At 36.1% G+C, this 20,879-nt stretch overlaps 1 protein-coding gene across 2 annotated transcripts in view; it reads left to right on the forward strand.

Annotated features, from left to right (window-relative positions):
- Nucleotides 1-20,879, forward strand: part of Adam17 (ADAM metallopeptidase domain 17) — a 54,561-nt gene that overhangs the window by 11,563 nt on the left and 22,119 nt on the right. The window contains exons 2-6 of one of the 2 annotated variants that reach the window (XM_047521890.1): nucleotides 3,551-3,683; nucleotides 10,744-10,874; nucleotides 12,022-12,110; nucleotides 16,673-16,841; nucleotides 19,989-20,122. In XM_047521890.1, coding sequence (XP_047377846.1) covers nucleotides 3,551-3,683; nucleotides 10,744-10,874; nucleotides 12,022-12,110; nucleotides 16,673-16,841; nucleotides 19,989-20,122 — 656 coding nt within the window. Of the gene's footprint in view, nucleotides 1-3,550; nucleotides 3,684-10,743; nucleotides 10,875-12,021; nucleotides 12,111-16,672; nucleotides 16,842-19,968; nucleotides 20,123-20,879 lie in introns of those variants that run through there. The other variant, XM_047521891.1, reaches the window with a different exon arrangement.

The following is a 20,879-nucleotide window of genomic DNA, read 5'->3' on the forward strand; positions in this document are numbered from 1 at the left end:
CTTAAGGTTTTCATAGGTACTGATCCATAACTTTATGTATGAGGAAAATGCTTCCCCTTTTGTCTTCATCTTCATAACAGTATTCTTAATATTTGAGTATCACCATTTTGTCCCTGTATTGCATGTGTTTTGAAGAAAGTGGTCCACTCATGGAGGCAGGTCATAAGGAGCAGCATATCCCATTTTCCCCTAGAAGCAACACGGCAACACACCTTCCTCTTGCAAGTGGTTCAGCAGTAACGAAGCATGCTATTGTGATAAAACTGTTTAGAAATAGGGTGCTGTCCCTTGAAGCAATTTTTCTGTTTGCACATCAAGTTCCACAGTGAAGGGAAAATCCTTCTTGTTACATTAACAGAGGAGGGGGGCTTTGCATATGTCAAGGGTCATGTACTTTAGTTTTGTATCCATTCTGCTATTAATGATCCTTTTTCTGATTGTGTTGGAGAAATTAATCATCTTTTAAAGTCAAAAATTTTGTTTCTAAAATGCAATTCAATGATTTCACTATCCTTTATGAACAAAATATTACTCGTCTTTTAAAGAATAATGAAAATTGAAGTTATATGTCTTTGTCTTGATAGGCTATTTGTTAGAATATTTCATATCATAATAGAAAAAGTAGTTTTCCCACAGGAAATCATGAGACCTGTGTTAAGAGTTCAGACTCTTTAAAATTAACATTTATAATGCATTGCAATATAATAGAGGCTTGTGGGAGGGATGAGTGAAATAGTGTCTCAGTTTTCCTTCTGTAAATCGAGAGGGCTGGGCTATTTTATTTATAGCCTCTATTGGCATTTAGGATCTAGAAATTCTAATTTAGGGCTCAAATATGTGATGTTGCCATTTAGAGGAGTCAGCATCCATGGTGGTTAATAGTAATTCTTCTATTGTAGCTTATATATCAAAAAGAAAAAGATACAATAAAACTCATTTTAATGAATAAAAATTAAAAATATTATCTTTATGCATCATATAGAATTACCTGATATTTTTATGATTGAAGTAGAATTTTTAAAATACTGTACTTATATGCTGTCCTTTCTTTGGCATTACTTGCCTTGGCAATTTTACAACTGTAGGGATCTTACAAGTATTCTTTTTTTTTTTTTTTTTTTTTCCTGAACCCAGGGCCTTGTGCTTGCAAGGCAAGCACTCTACCAACTAAGCTATCTCCCCAGCCCTACAGGTATTCTTTAATAAATAGAAAAGAATAAAAGTGTTTTTGAAGTTTGAACAAATACATTCTCTCATAATTCATCCAGATTATTTAGCTCATCAATTTCTACAGAGTTTTAAAGAGCTGAGTCTGATACTACACAATAGTACATCAGTGCCCTCTGATAGTACTACTAATACATAATTTTAAATTCAGCAAAGAAAACCTTTATTATAATGTAAAATGATCTGTAGTTTTATGAGCTATAGAAATATAAAATAAAGAGAAATTCAGCATTTGCCTGTAAATATTCATTACTAGGTTATAAAAATATATAACATTCTTCACATAAGCCCTTCAAATGAATTTTCAAGATTTTCTGTGATAATCTTTTTTTTTTTTTTGGGTGCTGGGGATCGAACCCAGGGCCTTGTGCTTATAAGGCAAGCACTCTACCGACTGAGCTATCTCCCCAGCCCCCGTGATAATCATTTTGAAGGCACTGAATCTGTAAGTTTAAGCAAAAGTTTTTATATGTATTGAAATTCAAACAGATACAAGGCTATGCAGCACAACTATAAGCAGCTAGGTCATTTTATAAAGGAAGGAATTATGATTGCAAATTTTAATATTAGAGATGTATGTAGGATTTTTACATGTCATGTGTATATACCATTTAGATCTGTATATATATTTTTAGACCTGTACATATTTTTTGTGGTGCTGGATCTTGAACCTAGTCCCTCACACATGGTAGGCAAGCACTTTTTCCACTGAGCTACACCCCAGCCCTAGATCCATATTTTAACTATGAAAAAATAATAAATCACTTCTTATAGGAGAGCAAACATAGGAAAGTAAGAATTTAACGAAAGGTCTGACTAATTTTTAAGCTTGAAAATCAAGTTTTTCCAACGTCTTCAGTATGGATTTGGCACTGCACTTAAGGGCTCTAATATTACAAAGTTTGACTCTTCCTGTATTCAAAGAGGAGAAACTAAGGAATTACATTTGATTGCAGATGTTGAACAACTATTGACAATAGACTCTCCCATTCATGTTATACTTTATGAAACTGTCCATTTAAGACCACTTGCTGGTAGAGGCCCAGAAGTGCTGATTTGTTTTACTATTTTTGCCTTTTTCTTTCTCTTTTCTTCCACAAATTGGACATTCAAAATTCCCTGAGATGCAGCCTCCTTTTGTCTTCTCTCTGCAACCTTTGCAATATTTGCTCTTTTCCAGGTTGGACGTGGGAGGAGAAGACTCCCTGTCTAAGGGAAAATAGCCCCATCGGAGACACCCAAGGGGGCTGGGGAGATAGCTCAATTGGCAGAGTGCTTGTGTTACAAGCACAAGTCCCATGGTTCGATCCCCAGCACCCCCCTGCCCCCACAAAAAAAAAAAAAGAAAAAAAAAAAAGACACACACAGTGGGTCCCAGAACAGGCAGTGCTAAAGTCAAGTCAGCAACTTTTATCTTAGAAATTCTAAACATAGGGCTGGGGAGATAGCTCAGCTGGTAAGTACAAGGCCCTGGGTTCGATCCCCAGCATCGCAAAAAAAAAAAAAAGAAATTCTAACATACAAGCCAGAAATGACTTATCTAGAAGTTACCTCATTGTATAATATCGTACTCTTTGATCTATCAAAATTAGTATCTTAATATGCAGTTCATGTTCAGATTTCCCTAATTGTCTCAAATATCTTCCCACAGTTGACTTGTTTGACCTAGAATCCAAAAAGGTTGACATATCATGATTGCTTGCTGTGTTCTTAAATCTTTTTTGTCTCTACCCCTCCCTTCTTTCTAAAGTCATTTATTTCCTTTAGAAATTGGGGTCATTTGTTCTGGAATTCTGCATTCTAGGTGTGGCTGATTGCTTCCTCCAGTTGTTCTTTAACTTGGCAGCATTTAAAATCTCTTTATGTCCTAAGAACTGGAACTTAAGCTCTTCATTATATTCAGGTTTAGTTTTGTTATATTACTCCAGGATTAGGGATGTAACTCAGTGGTAGGGCTCTTGCCTAGCTTGTGGAGTACTGGGGGAAAACAATACGTGTAGTGGCTCAGGACACTGAGGCAGGAGGATCTCAAGTTCAAACTGGCCTCAGCAACAGTGAGGTGCTAAGCAACTCAGTGAGACCCTGTCTCTAAATAAAATACAAAATAGGGCTGGGGATGTGGCTCAGTGGTTTAGTGCCCCTGAGTTCAATCCCTAGTACCAAAAAAAAAAAAAGAAAGAAAGAAAGAACACACTGTTGGTTGTGCAGTACATTTAGTTGCTTCATAATGTATCAGTTTATTTGGCATTCTCATTTTAGTGATAATGTAGCCAAATGAGTAGGTTTAGGAGCTAATAACCTTTTTACCTTTTTTTTTTTTCAGAGAAGCTCGATTCTTTGCTCTCAGACTACGATATCCTCTCTCTAGCCAATATCCAGCAGCACTCGGTAAGGAAAAGGGATCTACAGGCCTCGACACATTTGGAAACACTACTGACTTTTTCAGCTTTGAAAAGGTAACTTGAATTATTCATAGAAAAATATTGGGACGGTGGGGGGCTTGGTTTGGCAAAAGCAGAAAAGATTTCTGTCAAAATCTTAGGAAATTATATCTTAAAGATTTGTAATTGATGTAATTATAGTCCATCATGTATGATTCTTGTTCTGAAATTCACACTGATGAGTATTTGTTTTAAAAAGTGAGTGTTGTAAAGGTATTAATGATGGTATTAATGTTTATGAAATTCTAACTTAGGAACTTTAATTAGGATTTTTTGTTGTTGTTTTTCAGGGGAGGAGTTTTTTTTTGTTGTTGTTATTTGGTACCAGGAGCACTTAACTACTGAGACACATCCTCAGTCCTTTTATTTTTTATTTTAATACAGGGTCTCACTCATTTCTCACTCAGTTGTTTAGGGCCTTGCTAAGTTGCTGAGGCTGACTGTGAACTTGTGATCCTCCTGCCTCAGCTTCCTGATTGGAGCTAGGATTAGAGGTGTGTGCTACCATGCCCGGCTAGGAATTTTAATCAATTGAAAGCTTATAATAATAATACTTTACATTTTTGGTACAACTTTAGCACCATCAACCAGGTACTAAATATATCTTTACTTTATGTGTGAAGACACTGAGGTTTAGAGATTAGGACTCCACACATAGTCTGCTGTTGCACTAGGTCTAAAATTGAGCTCCCCTTCATACCATAAATTGTCGTGCTTGATTTGGCTAGTGATTTTAATTCATGTTGTTTTGCAGATTTAAACTAGTTCAGTAATTGTAGACCTCCTTCTAGGGTTGTTAGGAAACAAGTATTAAAAAATCCAATATTAAAAAATAAGTCCTAAGAGAATGTAACTGGGCTGAATTATGGTTTATTCATAAGACAAACTTGTATCACACTTTTTAAAAAAAGTAGTATGTGTGCCTGGTTTAAAAAAACTGCATAGGTGCTGGGCATAGCTGTCCATGCCTATAATCCCACCAGTTTGGGAGGCTGACACAGGAGGATTACAAGTTTGAGGTCAGCCTCAGCCACTTAGTGAGACTCTGTCTCAAAATAAAAAATAAAAAGGTGTGGGGATGGAGCTCAGTGATAAAGTGCCCCTGGGTTAAGTCCCCCATGCCAAAAAAACAAACTAAACCAAAAGCAAAAACAAACAAAAAAACACAACCACATAGGGGCTGGGATTTATTTCAGTTTTAGAACACTTGCCTAGCATGTGTGAGGCCTGGTTTCTATCGCTGGCACTGACAAAAATTAAAAATACTAGAGAAATTTTATTGTTTTCACTCTTTCTCAAAACATTCACATTTCTGTAACCATAAGGGTGTTCTGTGTAAACTTCTAATAATTTTTTTTTTTTTTTCGGTACTGGGGATTGAACTCAGGGCCTTGTGCTTGCGAGGCAAGCACTCTACCAGCTGAGCTATCTCCCCAGCCCTCTAATAATTTTTATTGCATGTTTTTATGTATGTGGATCTTTTGCACATGGTATGTGTAGGTATAACTGACCTTCCACATCTGAATTCTGCTTGCGTGGATTCAATCAACTATGGATCAGAACTCTTAGAAAAAAATTTTTCTTTGTATTGAATATGTACAGATTTTTCTTGTCATTATTCCCTAAACATTACAGTATTGTATTATTTGTATTTCTATGTTTTATCTATTTATTTTTTGTGGTGTTGGAGATCAGACCCAGGGCCTGTGTATGTTAAGCAAGTTTTTTGTCACTAAGCTACATCCCCAGCCCTTTTTAAATTTTATTTTGTGATAGGTTCTCCCTCCGTTGCTCAGATTGGCTTCATTCTTGTGATTCTCTTGCCTCAGCCTCAGGAGTGTCTGGGATTACAGACATGTGGTACCATATCCAATTCATTTGTTCTATTTTTCTGTGAATTGTACAACTATTTATATAGAATTTACATGTATTCGGTATTATAAGTAATTTAGAGATGATTTAAAGTATCTAAGAGTTTATATATAAACACCATGCCATTTTATATTAGGAATTTGAACATCCACAGATTTTGTTATCTGCAGAACCTCCTGGAAACAATCCCTCACAAATACTCTGGGGTACTTACTATATGTGATATCCACAACATAGATTTATATTACTATAAACAGTCACATAATTTCCAGTGCATAGAATTATAACAACTTTTGACTAGTACTTAACAAATGGATATTTAATTAAAAAAAATTTTTTTTTTCTATAACAAACAATGCTCTAGTGAATAGCTTTGTAAATATACCTCTTATGGTGTTGTTTTTATTTGGGATGGGTTGGGGAAATTGAACCTAGAGGTGTTTTACCACTGAGCCACATCCCTAGCCCATTTTAAAAATTTTAAATTTTGCTGGGCATGGTAGCACATGCTTGTAATCCCAGCAGCTCGGGAGGCTGAGGCAGGAGGATCACTAGTTCAAAGCTAACCCCAGCAATTTAGCGAGGCCCTAAGCAACTCAGCAAGACCCTGTCTCTAAATAAAATTCAAAAAGGCCTGGGGATGTGACTCAGTGACCTAGTACCCCTGAGTTCAATTCCTGGTACCAAAAACATTTTTTTTGTTTTAAATTTCGAGTCAGGTTTTCACTAAGTTACTTAGAGCCTTGCTTAGTTGCTGAGGCTGGCCTTTAATTTGCAATCTTCCTGCCTCCGCTGCCCAGTTGCTGGGATTACATGTGTGTGCCAACATGCCCAACTCTTTTGGGTGTTTTTGAAGGATACATTCATAGGATAATTACTCAGTCAAGGATGTGAATGCTATATTTATTGATAATGCCATGTTTTCTTCCAAAGAGATTCAACTCATTCTTCCAGTAGCAGTATATGAATTTACCTGTTTCCTGCTACCCTTGCCAATATTAGGTTTTATTAACCTCTTGCTTTTGCCCTCTGAAGGGATGGTATCTCAGTTTTGATTTTCATTTTATGTGAAATTGAGTATCTTTTCATTTATTTTATTTTTTAGCGATTGACTTTTCATATTCTTGGACCATTTTTCCATTGGGTTATCTTTTTGGCTACTGAATTGTAGTAGTGCTTAGAACATTAAAGAAATTGGTCCATTATTGTGCATTACTGATATTTTGTGCAAAATTATTTTGCTCTCTTTTTTCTGGTTTTTGCCATAATCCTTATATTAGTTTGGAATACCTTCTTTTTATTAGATTTTATAGCAAAATATTACAATATTGATTATCTAGTGTCTAATTTACAGCAAATTTGAGCAGAGTGGTAGTAATAGCTATAGTTGCTAGTAATAATAGTAATAGCAGCTGTAGTCCATCACATGCTTATTTTGTATATTCTGCTAGGTGTTTTGCATAATTTATCTCTAATTCTTACCATACACTGTGTAGTTATTCCCACCCCTTGGTACTGGAATTGAACCCAAGGGCACTTAACCACTGAGCCACATCCATTGTCCTGTTTCTTTTTTTTTTTTAATTTTGAGACAGGGTCACACTAAGTTGCTGAGTCTGACCTTGAATTTGTAATCCTTTTGCCCCATCCTCCTCAGTGCTGGGATTATAGGCAATTAGAGGCACGTGCAACCACTCCTGGCTGCTGTTATTCCCCTGCGCCCCTCCCCCCCTTTTTGGGAGGAGGTACCGGGTACTGAACTCAGGGACTCTCGACTACTGGGCCACATTCCCAGCCCTATTTTGTATTTTATTTAGAGTAAGGGTCTCACTGAGTTGCTTATCACCTCACTGTTGCTAAGTCTGGCTTTGAACTTGAGATCTGCCTCAGCCTCCCAAGCCACTGGGATCACTGACTGTGTGTGTCACTATGGTCAGCTCCTGTTACTTCCTTTTTGAAGACACAAAAAGAAAAAAAATAAAAGGTTTGTAGACATTAGGTAATGCATCTAAGATCACTCAGCTAGTAAATGGCTGATACAGAATTTGAACACAGGCCTGATTCCAAAGTTTGTGTTGTTTTTGCTGTACTGTTGAGAGCTCAAGAAGAAGCGGATATGATAAACTGCAAGAAATAAATAAAAGCAAGGGAAGAGGAGAAAAATAAGAACTCAAAATTTAGCTTTCTGACTTTCTATTAAAACTTGATTTGGGGTGACCTATAAAATCCTTTCCATAGGGGCAAATACTTGTATACCTCAGATATTTCTCTTTCATGTCTCATAGATGACACTTATTCATTAAGAAAATGTTGGGCTGGGGATGTAGCTCAATGGTAGAGTGCTTACCTAGCATGTGTGGGGCTCTGAGTTCAAACCCCAGCACCACAAGGGAAAAAAAGAAAAAGAAAAAACATTAAATAATATGTGGAAGTTTGTAATTTGTTTTCTATAGTTTTGATCTTAAATGTTTAATGGGAAATATGTCTGCCAATTTATGAGAATTTTGTGCTAGGTTCTTTAAAATAGGTTATTTAACCTTCAGACCAGTCATTAGTAGATATTTTTGCCATTTGTAGATGAATGCTTAGGTTTGGAGATTAAGGCCAAAGTCAAAAAGTGAGAAGTGGAGAAGATGGAATTTGAGCCAAGTTTTTCAGACTCAAATCTGATAGCTTTCCTTTTTCTATTATATTGTGTTACTGAAGCTTAAAAAAATAATAACTGAGGAGTTGAAATGATGCGTTTATATTATGGCTACCCTCACCTTTGTGAATCTACTTATTACTTGGTGGTAATGGTAAAGAGATTATTTTTAAATAGTAATGGAAGGGAAATAATTAAACCAAGGTTACATGAAGTTAGAGGTTGGAAAGCACGAGATGCTGAGGGACTGTATGAGTTAATTTTGTGAAGAAAGGAAATGCTTAAAATTTGCATTTAAGTTAGCTTTCCTGGGCTGGGATTGTGGCTCAGTGGTAGAGCACTTGCCTAGCATGTGTGAGGCACTGGGTTCAATTCTCAGCACTGCATAGGAATAAATGAACAATTAAAAATGGTAATCACCATCATTACTATCAACAATTAACCATCAACAATTAAAAATATATATAAATAATTTTTTTAAGTTACATTTTCTCTTTGGTATACATCAAGAAATACTTATCTAAAGTAATGAAAAAGCTGCAAATATATTTTTTTAATTTATATTTTTAGTTTTCAGTGGATCTTTTATTTTATTTATTTATATGTGGTGCTGAGGATTGATCCCAGGGCATCACACATGCCAGGCAAGCACTCTAGCACCAGAACCACAACTCCAGCCCAGGTTTTGTTATTTTTTTGATAATGTTATCAGAATTTTTTTTTTTTGTAAAAAGCTTAATGTTTTTCCTAAAGGTGAAATATCTCAAATTATTTGAGGAGGGCTAGGACTGGGGGAAAAAAATGAAAGTAATATGCATGACAAGCTGGACCATTAAGAATATAAAAATAATGATTAGCACTAGTCTGTTATCATAGTAAATTCTGAAATGAAAAGCAAGATAAATGTGAGGTTTTTGTCATTGTTGTTACTGGTTTTTTTTTTTTGGAACCAGGGATTGAACTCAGGGACACTTTACCACTGTGCCACATCCCCACCCTATTTTGTATTTTATTTAGAGACAGGGTTTCACTGAGTTGCTTAGCACCTCACCATTACTGAGGCTGACTTTGAACTTGCAATCCTCCTGTCTTAGCCTCACGAGCTGCTGGGATTACAGGCGTTGCGCCTCTGCGCCTGGCTATAAATGTTTTTAAGTAAATAACTTTACATAACTTTAGGAGGATAAGTTAAGATAAATTTTGATATTTCCTGTTGGAGTTTTTATAACTCAAAAGCTACGATTGGAAAATTTGTAAAAACCATAATTTTACCATTACTTGACCTTTAAAATCTTTACTCTAGAGCAGATGTATAACATTGAAAATGAAAAATGCATTTTTTTTTTTACTTTTTCAGAAAGAACTTTAAATATATTATGATTCATAGAGAGCTTTAAGTAATAAGGTATTTATAATAGGAATGCTTTTCACAGTTCTCAGCATAACTGAAGACAAAAAAAAATCATTACTGAGAAGGTGTGGGAAGATACAGTTTTGGAGAGCAGGAGAAAATGTTCTAAAGTTTTAGGAAATAATATTTCGTTGTATCTCTTTCACTCTAACCACTGAAAACCACAAGCAAACTAAAATTACCTCATGTGCGCAAAAAGTTAAAAATATTTGTTTCCACGGAGACTGTTCTTGGCTACATTTCTTCCTGGTAGTTCAAAGACTTAAACAGACCCATGGGGAAGTAACATTTCATATTTTCAACACCACAACTGACAAAATTTGTTCCTGTGGCTTAGATGAATAACATACCTTTCTTTGCCTTTGGTGTTCATGGACACATTGAAGGGCTCCCTAAATAACATTGAAAAAGTCTTGTTTGCCATCCCAGTTTTTATGTCCGAAGAACAACTGTAGAAAACAAAAAGCCATCTCTAAGATCTGGAGAGCATATTTTAATGTTTGCATTGGAGGCTTTGTATTTATTTTCCTAATGGAATTTCGGGTACATATTTTTCAAGATACGTTCCTTTGAAGTGGAGGAAAACATGAGTGCTTTTAAATATTAATTTGTACAGCAATAGCAATTTTCCTGTAGGACACCCAGCTTGATTGCTAGAGGCAGCAGAGTACAGGGTTGTGAAATAAATGGTCACTTTCCAGTTTCACTGTTTACTAGCTGTGTAACCTTGTGTTTGTTACACAGTTTGTTGATTAACCTCTATGCCTCAGCTTTGACTTGTGTGGAGATGACAGAGTATGTAACATTGAGTAGTTATTCAGTTAATGATATATAATATTGGTCTTTAGTAGTAATTTTTCGAGGTAAGCAAGACTTCAACTTCAGGTATCCACATGCATATTTCCTTATTATCCAATTTGTAGGAAAGAGGAATGCATAAGCTCTTTGAATCCCCCCTCCAATTACTTTCTTTTGGTCTTTTGCAACTAGACCATAGTTCATTTGTCTTTATAGGAGATAAGTTGCTTTAAGTACTTTAGTTATAACTTGCATAGTGTTTTTTTACTGTCAGCTTTTCCAGAATTTTAAGAAAGTTTATGTTTTTTTTTATATGCATAGAGTGAACTCTGAATGCATTCTGTCTTTAGGCATTTTAAATTGTACCTGACATCAAGTACTGAACGCTTTTCACAAAATTTCAAAGTTGTGGTGGTGGATGGTAAAGAGGAAAGCGAGTATGCTGTGAAATGGCAAGACTTCTTCAGTGGACATGTGGTTGGTTAGTAGGAAACTTGCTGCTCTCGTGTCTGGGGTGTTAGTTCTCCAAATCTAACATCTCTTCTGGTAGATGGGTGGGAGAAGGGCTCTCCTAGCAGTGATATTCTGCTGTGGTTTTATTTGCCCTGTATTAAGTTTGAAAGAAGAAACATTGTAACAGGAGGAAATGGGTGTTACCTAGCATGTCATGCTAGCTGGCTGATTTTGATGATTAAAATTGATTTCTTTCTTCTCAAATGATACAAATTTATTAACCTTTTCTTGTCTTTAGGTAAGGACTATAGACTTTCCTTAATAAGACTTAAAACAGGGAAGCTAGGAGAACACATAACTTACTTTTTATTATTATTATTATTTTTGAAACTGGGAATTGAACACAGGTGCTTTACCACTGTGTTACTCCACAATTGTTTTTATTCTTTATTTTGAAACAGAATCGTGCTAAGTTGCTAAGGGTATTGCTAATATGCTGAGGCTGGCTTTGAACTTGAGGTTCTCCTGTCACAGCCTTCCGTGTCCTGGGATTACAGGTGTGCACCACTACACCCAGCCAAATAACTTACCCATATATTTATTTGAGAATACATATATCAAACAAGCATTTGCTGTTTTTTGTTTTGTTTGCAGTATTAGGAATTGGACTCAGGCCTTTTTATTTTTTATTTTGAGACAGGGTCTTGCTAAGTTGCCCAGACTGACTTTAAACTTGTGATCCTCCCTCCTCAGGCTCCTGTGTAGCTCAGGTTACATATGTGTGCCACCACATCTGGCTGCAGTTTACTTTTAAACTTTTTCCCACGGTTAAAAAAAAAAAAATGGCATAGAACAGAAATGGCACAGTACAGTTTAAGATCTGTTTATTCCAGATCATATTTTCTGCCTTCTCTTAGTTCTTTCTCATCCAAAATTAGCTAAAGTTTTTCTGGAAGAATAGCTATGAACTTTTGGGTATGTTTTTGGGAATTTGATAGATTTCAAAGTTTAGACCTCCTTACTAGGTGAGAATTATCTAGCTTCTTTCTGGGGCCTTTGGTTTTTGTCGGCAGAACTCTGAGTACCATGTACATTTCAGTCTAATGAAGGTTTAATGTATAGTTTATTATTTGATCTGTTTTTTAATACTAAAAAATATTACTTTTTCTTTCAAGGTGAGCCTAACTCTAGGGTTCTAGCCCATATAGGAGATGATGATGTTATCATAAGAATCAACACAGATGGAGCAGAATATAACATAGAGGTAAGTCTACATGTGATTTTTTTGTAGTAGCTTATATCTCTGTTAGTTGTTTTAAGATGGCAAAGGTGAAAATTTATTTTCTCCTTGAATTTAAAGGGATTTTTGTTTGTGTTTGGGTTTGCTTTTTTCTTTTTTCTTTTTTTTTTTTTTATATTTTTACAGACTGCATTTGGATTCCTTATACACAAATGGGTTACAACTTTTCATTTCTATGGCTACACAATGTAGATTCATACCATTTGTGTAATCATACATGTACAAGGGTAATGATGTCTGTCTCATTCCACCATCTTTCATACCCTGCCCCCTCCCCTCTCTCATTTCCCTCTATGTAATCCAAAGTTCCTCCATTCTTCTCTTACCCCCCACCCCCCCGTTATGTATCATTGTCCATTTATCAGGGAAAACATTCAGCCTTTGGTTTTTTGGGATTGTCTTATTTCACTGAGCATGATATTCTCCAGTTCCATTCATTTACCTGCAAATGCCATAATTTTATTCTTCTTTATGACTGAGTAATATTCCATTGTGTATATATACCACAGTTTTTTTTATCCATTCATCTGTTGAAGGGCATCTGGGTTGGTTCCATTATCTAGTTATTGTGAATTGAGTTGCTATAAACATTGATGTGGCTACGTTACTATAGTATGCTAATTTTAAGTCCTTTAGGTATAAACCAAGTAGTGGATAGCTATGTCAAAAGGTGGGTCCATTCCAAGTTTTTTATATCCCCAGCCCTCTATAGGCTCTCTTTTTCCCATTATTGATTGTTTTCTTTGTTGAGAAAAAGCTTTTTAGTTTGAACCCATCCATTTATTGATCCTTGCTTTTATTTCTTGCGCTTTAGGAGTCTTGTTAAGGAACTTTGGTCTTAAGCCAATGTGATGGAGAATCAGACCTACTTTTTCAGGGTCTCTGGTCTAATTCCTAGGTCCTTGATCCATTTTGAGTTGAGTTTTGTGCAAGGTGAGAGATAGAGGTTTAATTTTATTTTACTACATATGGATTTCCAGTTTTCCCAGCACCATTTGTTAAAGAGGCTATCTTTTCTCCATTGTATGTTTTTGGCTCCTTTGTCTGGTATGAGGTAACAGTATTTGTGTGGGTTTGTCTCTGTGTCTTCTATTCTGTACCATTGCTCTACCTGACTATGTTGGTGCCAATACCATGCTGTTTTTTGTTACTATTGCTCTGTAGTATAGTTAAAGGTCTGGTATTGTGATACCTCCTGCTTCACTTTTTCTGCTCAGGATTATTTTGGCTATTCAAAGTCTCTTATTCTTCCAGATGAATTTCATGATTGCTTTCTGTATTTCTATGAGGAATGTCATTGAGATTTTAATTGGAATTGTGTTGAATCCGTATAGTGCCATATGGCCATTTTGACAATATTAATTCTGCCTTTCCAGCAGCATGGGAGATCTTTCTTTCATGTTCTGTGGTTTTCATTGTAGAGGTCTTTCACCTCTTTTGTTATATTAATTCCTAAGTTTTTTTTTTTTTTGGGTGCTGGGGATCGAACCCAGGGCCTTGTGCTTGCAAGGCAAGCACTCTACCGACTGACCCCTTTATTTTTTTTGAAGCTATTGTGAATGGAGTGGTTTTCCTAATTTCTCTTTCATCACTTATGAATAGAAATGGATTAGATTTATGTGTATTGATTTTATATCCTGCCACTTTGCTGACTTTTTTCTGGTTACAAAGAAGAAAGTAGACGATTTGAAAAGTAAGGATGAAGCAATGTGCGGCGCACACCTATCATTCCAGCAAGGATGAAGCTGAGGCAGGAGGATCCGAGGCCTACCAACTAAGCAAGGATCTAAGCAACTTAACAAGACCCTGTCTCAAAATAAAAAAAATAAAAGGGTCTGGGGCTGGCAATGTGACTCAGTGGTAAAGTGCCTCTGGGTTCAATCCCCAGTACCAAAAAAGAAAAGAAAAAGAAAAACTTTCTTGTATGTCTAGGAAGCTGTCATCAGATTTACCCTCTATTTCTAAGTACCACAATTGAAAGAGGCACATGTGGGGTGGAAATAGGAAGAGAAAACGTTCTTTCCTGATGCATTTAAAATTTTTCTGTAATAATCGTACTCCAGACGTAAACATTCTCAAAGATAAAGGTGAAATTTTATCCATATCTCTGGTAGCTACTCTGAACATGTTAGATCAGTAAATGGTTATCATTCATAGTCTGGTAAGTCAATAGAGAAACTCAGTCTCTGGCCACTCTTCCACTGAAGCATTAATGGTAGAAGTCAGACTAAGGTGACCATGTTTACGTCAGGCATGTATCTGCTTGTCAGATACCAGTCTAGACAACAAAACCTATGCTGGCTGTGGTGGCATGCACCTGTCATCCCGGCTGCTTGGGAGACTGAGGCAGGAGGGTTGGCAGTTCAAAGCCAGCCTCAGCAAAAGTGAGGTGCTAAGCAACTCAGTGAGATCCTGTCTCTAAATAAAATACAAAAAAAAAGGGCTAGGGATGTGGCTCAGTGGTTGAGTGCCTCTGAGTTCAATCCCCAGTATACCCCACCTCTGAAAAAAAAGAAAACAAAACATGTGCCATTTATCTGTGAGTTGAAGTTGATTCCATGTTTTTTGAAAAATAGGAATACCTTGGGTAGTGGAATATCATCACCAAAACAGATTATCTGTGGGAAAATTAATTAAAGTTGGTAAAAATGAAATTTTTACTGGGATATAGCCCAGTTGGTAGAGTGCTTGCCTTGGAAGCACAGGCCCTGAGTTCAATCCCCAGCCCCGCAAAAAAAAAAAAAAAAAAAAAAAAAAAAGAGAGAGAAAGATTTTCAGGTGTATCTGCTGGAAGGGTTAAGCCAGGGTGCTGGTTCTATAAATATTATATTTAAAAAATACATCCAGACTATGTGACCATTAGTCTTTTGTCTGTCCATCAATATGAAAAAGAAATCTCTGACCATGCAATGTTATAATCTATTAATGTTTAGACTTTTGTCTTAGTCCCTTTACTGTTGTCATAACAATATCTGAGATGGGGTAATTCAGGTGTTTTTTTTTGTTTTGTTCCTTTTGGATACCTGGGGTTGCTTAACCATTGAGCCACATCCCTAGCCCATTTTATTTTTTATTTTGAGATAAGACCTCGCTTAATTGCTTGTGATCTCACTAAATTGCTGAGGCTGGCCTTGAACTTCCAGTCCTCTTGCCTCAGCCTCCCAATTCACTGGGTTTATAGGCGTGCACCATCATGCCTAGCAAGAACAGAGGTTTTTTAGCTCATGGTTCTGAAAGCTGGGAAATTCAAGAGCATAGTGCTGGCATTTCCTTGGCCTTATGGTCTCCTTACTTAGAACAGTATTCTCAGGGTTCATTTATGTTGAAGCATGTGTGTACTTTATTTCTTTTTGTTGTTGAATAATGTTTCATTGTATGGATATAAACTATTCATTAGTTGATGGACAATTAAGGTGTTGCCACTTTTTGGCTCTTATTAACAGTGCTGCTATGAACTTTCATGAGCAAGTTTTCAAGTGGATATATTTTTCATATCTTCTAGGTAAATTCTAGGAGCAGGATTGCTAGATTATATGGTAAATTCTGTTTTGTATAAAACAGTTACCGTATGATCAAGCGATTGTTTTCAAAATGACTACACCGGTTCACATTTTTGTCAACATTTATGAGGGTTCTGGTTTCTCCACATCCTTACCAGAATTTGTCTTTGATTATAGCCATCCTAAAGGATATAAAGTGGTGTCTCATTGATTTGTTTCCCTGATGGAGAAACAAGTTTGTTTTGTTTTTGCATTGCTAGAGATCAAACCCAGGCCTTCATGCATGCTAGGCAAACGCTGTACCAGTAAGCTACATTCCCAGCCTGACATTTTAAATTCTTTTTTATACATTCCCCACAAACTGCCTATTTCTGATGAGACCATTGTCTTTATAGGTAACTGTTTTGTCAAAACAGAAGCATCCTTTTGGCTTGGGAAATCTTTGGAACCCATGAGTTGTGATTTACTGTAAATGCAGATTTTTATAAAATAACTTTCCTGAAACCAATAATAAATTTCAAGCATATTGTTGCAAGCTTTCAGTCATCTCTCTCAAAAATATTTTATTTCCATTTTTATGCATAAAAGCTAACATGGCAGGCATATGAAATATCTTAATGTTAGAGGAAACTAAAATGGAAATTCCACATGCACAGAAACTGTGTTTAACTTTTATTGCAATATTAGCACCCCTTCTAATAGTGCCAGTATACAGTTGGCATTACATAGAAATTTTTGAATAAATTAATGGAAAAGTATAGGCTTCTCCTCTTCTGGATCTTCTAAAAGAGTTTGTAACTGTCACAAAGTAATGCTTTTTTTCCATGTACAGATAAAATAATGAGGAATATGAATTTATCAGCATAGAAATTCTATATTAAAAATAGAAATGATTTATTTTGGATAGAATGTCTGGTCAGTTTACTTAAGCTAGATAAATGTTGTCTAAGAACAAGCAAAGAACATTGTAAGAATTTAATATTAAGAAGTTCTTTTTTTTTCTGTCTTGTCATATATATGTTTTAGCCACTTTGGAGATTTGTTAATGATACCGAGGACAAAAGAATGTTAATTTATAAGTCAGAAGATATCAAGAATGTTTCACGTTTGCAGTCTCCAAAAGTGTGTGGTTATTTAAAAGTGGATAATGAAGATTTGCTTCCAAAGGGACTGGTAGCCAGAGAGCCACCTGAAGGTAAGACTTAAAAATGTATTTTGAGCTGGTGTGGCGACACATGCCCATATTCTCAGCTGTCTCAGGCCAGCCTGGGCAAGTTTGGGAGACCCTGTCTTTTGATAGATAGATAGATAGATATCTCTAAATAAGTAAATAGAAAGAGTTAAGAAAGAAAGAAAGAAGAACAAGTGGACTAGGATGTAGCTCTGTGGTAAAGCACTTGTCTAGCATATGCAAGTCCATGGGCTTAATCCCTAGAACTGCAAAAAAAGAAAAACAAAAAAAGTCATACATGTATTTTGAATGAGAAGTGTATTACAGTTGTCTTAAATTGGTTGTTAATGAAAAAAGAAAAGATTATCAAGTAACTCTAGTCTTTGGCTTAAAAATAGAGTTGTTTAGAAATACTTACATTAATCCTTTTTCTGTAATGTTAGAGTGAAATGGGAGCAACAATGATTGGACTTAAGAGATTGGGATGGGAAAGTTAAATGATCTGAGGGAAAATTCTTTATTTGAAGATATTTAGAAATGAAAAAATAATACTTTAGAGAAATTATAGGTTATAAGAAATTAGTTGGGCAAGAAGAGAAGTTTTATTTCCTTTTTTATGCATAAAAGCTAACATGGCAGACATATCAAATATCTGTATTGGGTAGATAACCAAAAAGGTTGTTAGCCTTGGGACAGGTCTAGTAGTCATTTAAAAAAAAATGACAAGCTGAATGTTGTGGTGCAGCCCTGTAATCCCAGCAATTCAAGAGGCTGCAGCAGTAGGATTGCAAGTTTGAGGTCAATTTCAGCAACTTATATTATGTATGTCCTAAGCAACTTAGACCTTGTCTCAAAATAAAAATGTTTGGGGACCTAGCTCAGTGGTTAAGTGCCCCTGGGTTCAGTCCCCAGGTAACAAAAAGAAACAAACAAAAAGACCCAGTCATTTTAGGTGTCCTCCTTCTCTTCATTGTTACTAATTTTAATTTTTTTTTTTTTTGAGGTGTTGGATATAGAACCCAGGACCTTGCATATGCTAGGTAGCCAGACACCACTGACTGCCTTTTTGGGGGATGTGGGGGAAAAGTCCTGGGGTTTGAACCCAGGAACACTTACTTTATCCCTGAGCTACAGCCCCAGCCCTTTCTACTTTTTATTTTGAGATAATATCTCACTGAGTTTAGGGCCCCACTAAGTTGCTGAGGCTGACCTTGAACTTGTGATTCTCTTGCATTAGCCCCCTGAACCACTGGGATTACAGGCATGCACCGCTATTCCAGGCTTACTGTGCTACTTTTAAAGAGACATGGTCTGCCTGTGTTGCCTAGGCTGGTCTTGAAATCCCAGGCTCAAGAGATCCTCCTCCCTCAGCCTTCATAGTAGCTGAGACTGCAGGTGCATGCCACCTTGCCTGGCTTACTGTCCTCATTTATGAAGACCTAAGACAATATTACTTGCATAATAGTATATACGTAAATTCCTAAGCAGTTTATTTAGTAAGAAAGATGTCCTATTAATGCAGACTAACTTTTTAAAGCTTCTTATGTTACAAAGTTAAAGGTTTTAGCTATGTGTGTACACAATTCCATAAAAATTGATGGCTTTGCCTCTACTTGATTTGGTAAAGTATCCCAGACTGATGAGTGGAACCACATAGGCACAAGAATATATTTCTGTATGTTACATAAATAAAATACATATGTGTATGATTATGTATGTGCTTCTACATGTTCTGTAAATATACTTCGCCTGTGAAGATATATAAACATTTATCATATGGCTTATTTGTCTGGAGGAGGCCAGGTAGGTCTCAGTCTAGCATTGATGGCCTTACAAACATCTCCAAATCCCCACAGTTGCTGATTTTTAATCTACAATTATCTTGTCTTTTTTTTTTTTTTTTTTGGTACTGGAGATTGAATCCAGGGGTGCTTAACCACTGAGCAACATCTGCAGCCCTTTTTTTATTTTGAGACTTGATTAAGTTGCTTAGGGCCTTACTAAGTTACTGAGGCTGGCTTTGAACTTGCTTCAGCCTCCTGATATCTGGAATTACATGCCTGTACTACCATGCCTGCCTTGACTTTTTTTTTTTTTTTTTTTTGGTACTGGGGATTGAACCCATGTATGCTTACCACTGAGCCACACCAGTAGTCCTTTTTATTTATTTATTTTTATATGGCGCTGAGAATCGAACCCAGTGCCTTATATGTGCCAGGCAAGCGCTCCACCACTGAGCTGGTCTTGAACTTGAAATCCTCCTGCCTCAGCCTCCCAGATTACTGGGATTATAGTCAAGTATCACAGCACCCAGCTCGAGATATGAGGTTTTTAAAATTGCAGCATTCAACTCCAGCCCATTATTGTTTACTTTAAAACAGGGTCTCACTAAGTTACTTAGGGTCTTGCTGAATTGCTAAGGCTGCCCACCAACTTGTGATCCTCCTGCCTCAGCCTCCAGAATTGCTGGGATTCATAGGTGTGCACCACCATGCCTTGCTTACCTTGACATTTTTACTGTTAGATAGCAACAACTTCATAATAATTGTTTTTTTCTGTTAAGTACTTTTTAAACTTTTTGTATTTAAAAATTAAGGAGGCACTTTTTCTTAGTTTTGTGTGTTTTTTTTTTTTTTTTTTTTTTTTTTTGTGACGGAAAGAAATTGAACCCAGGACCTTAAGCATGCTAGGCAAGCATTCAACCACTGAGCCATGTCCCCTGTCCCCTTGGTTTTGAATGCTGCAATTTTAAAAACCTCATATCTCGAGCTGGGTGCTGTGATACTTGACTATAATCCCAGTAATCTGGGAGGCTGAGGCAGGAGGATTTCAAGTTCAAGACCAGCCTCAGTGTCTTTGCCCCTCAGCAATGTAGTTAGAGTGTCTCAAGAAATAAGAAGGAGTAGTAGCCCAGTGGTAAAGTGCCTCTGGTTTCAGTCCACAGTGCCAAAATGACAAAAACAAAACAAACAGGGGGAAAAAAAAACTCTCATATTTTCTTTTACTTTTCTGCTTCCTTCCAAATTGTTTTTTTTAATTCAAGATACCTTTACGGTTCCTAAGCTCAAATAATGTTTGTTTCAGAAATACGCTAGATTTGAAGTGTTACTATAAAAAGCCCTCCTTGTTTTGATGAATTTTGATTTAATAGTGCATACAAATTCATATTAGAGTTTGTTCATCGAGTGAAGAGAAGAGCTGATCCTAATCCCATGAAGAACACATGTAAACTATTGGTGGTAGCAGATCATCGCTTTTATAAATACATGGGCAGAGGGGAAGAAAGCACCACTACCAATTACTTAGTAAGTATTTGATATTGCATGAGATAATTGTACAAAAAATTTGTGTAAGTGGGTAAATTTCTTTAAGAGAAGACTCCTATAATTTGCAACTTAATATTTCCATTTTCTGAGGTTCTTACATTACTACATGGAAACTTTACTTTCCAATTTATGAAAACCTGTTTTTCTTTTGAACTAATACTTTCTGCACTTTGGAAATTTTATGCATATTGAGGAAAGTTCATAATGTGATATTTGTTTATACAAATGAGCTCTTTTAAAACATCACTGCTATAGTGGTGTGAGCCTGTGGTATCACATTTGTGGATTTATTCTTGTGAACCTGTATTTTTTTTTTCTTTTCCTTATATGTATATTTCAGAGGAGGTCAGTTTTGTTCATGTCATGTTAAAGAGCCAATTGTATAAGTACATGAAATAGGTGGGACTTTCATGGGCATAAATAACTAGAACAGAGATATGAAGGAAGATTAAAGAAATGTTGATACTGAATTTTGTAGTTTTTCCAGTGCTGGGGATCAAACTCAGCTGGGTGCATACTGGCCAGTGCTCTTCCACAGAGCTACATCTTTAGCATGACTGTGAACTTTTAAGCATTAAATGTGTAATTTTTAAATCAAGGGAGTCATTTTTCATTGACATTTTTTGTTAGTATGACCTCATTCATCATAATAACTCAGCATTGATCAAAGTTTTATTGAGGGTATAAAAGAGAATGGGGCTATTCATGAACCAACAGACTAGGCAGTAAAGACATC

Source organism: Sciurus carolinensis, chromosome 13 (genome assembly GCF_902686445.1).
Source record: "Sciurus carolinensis chromosome 13, mSciCar1.2, whole genome shotgun sequence".
NCBI lineage: Eukaryota > Metazoa > Chordata > Mammalia > Rodentia > Sciuridae > Sciurus > Sciurus carolinensis.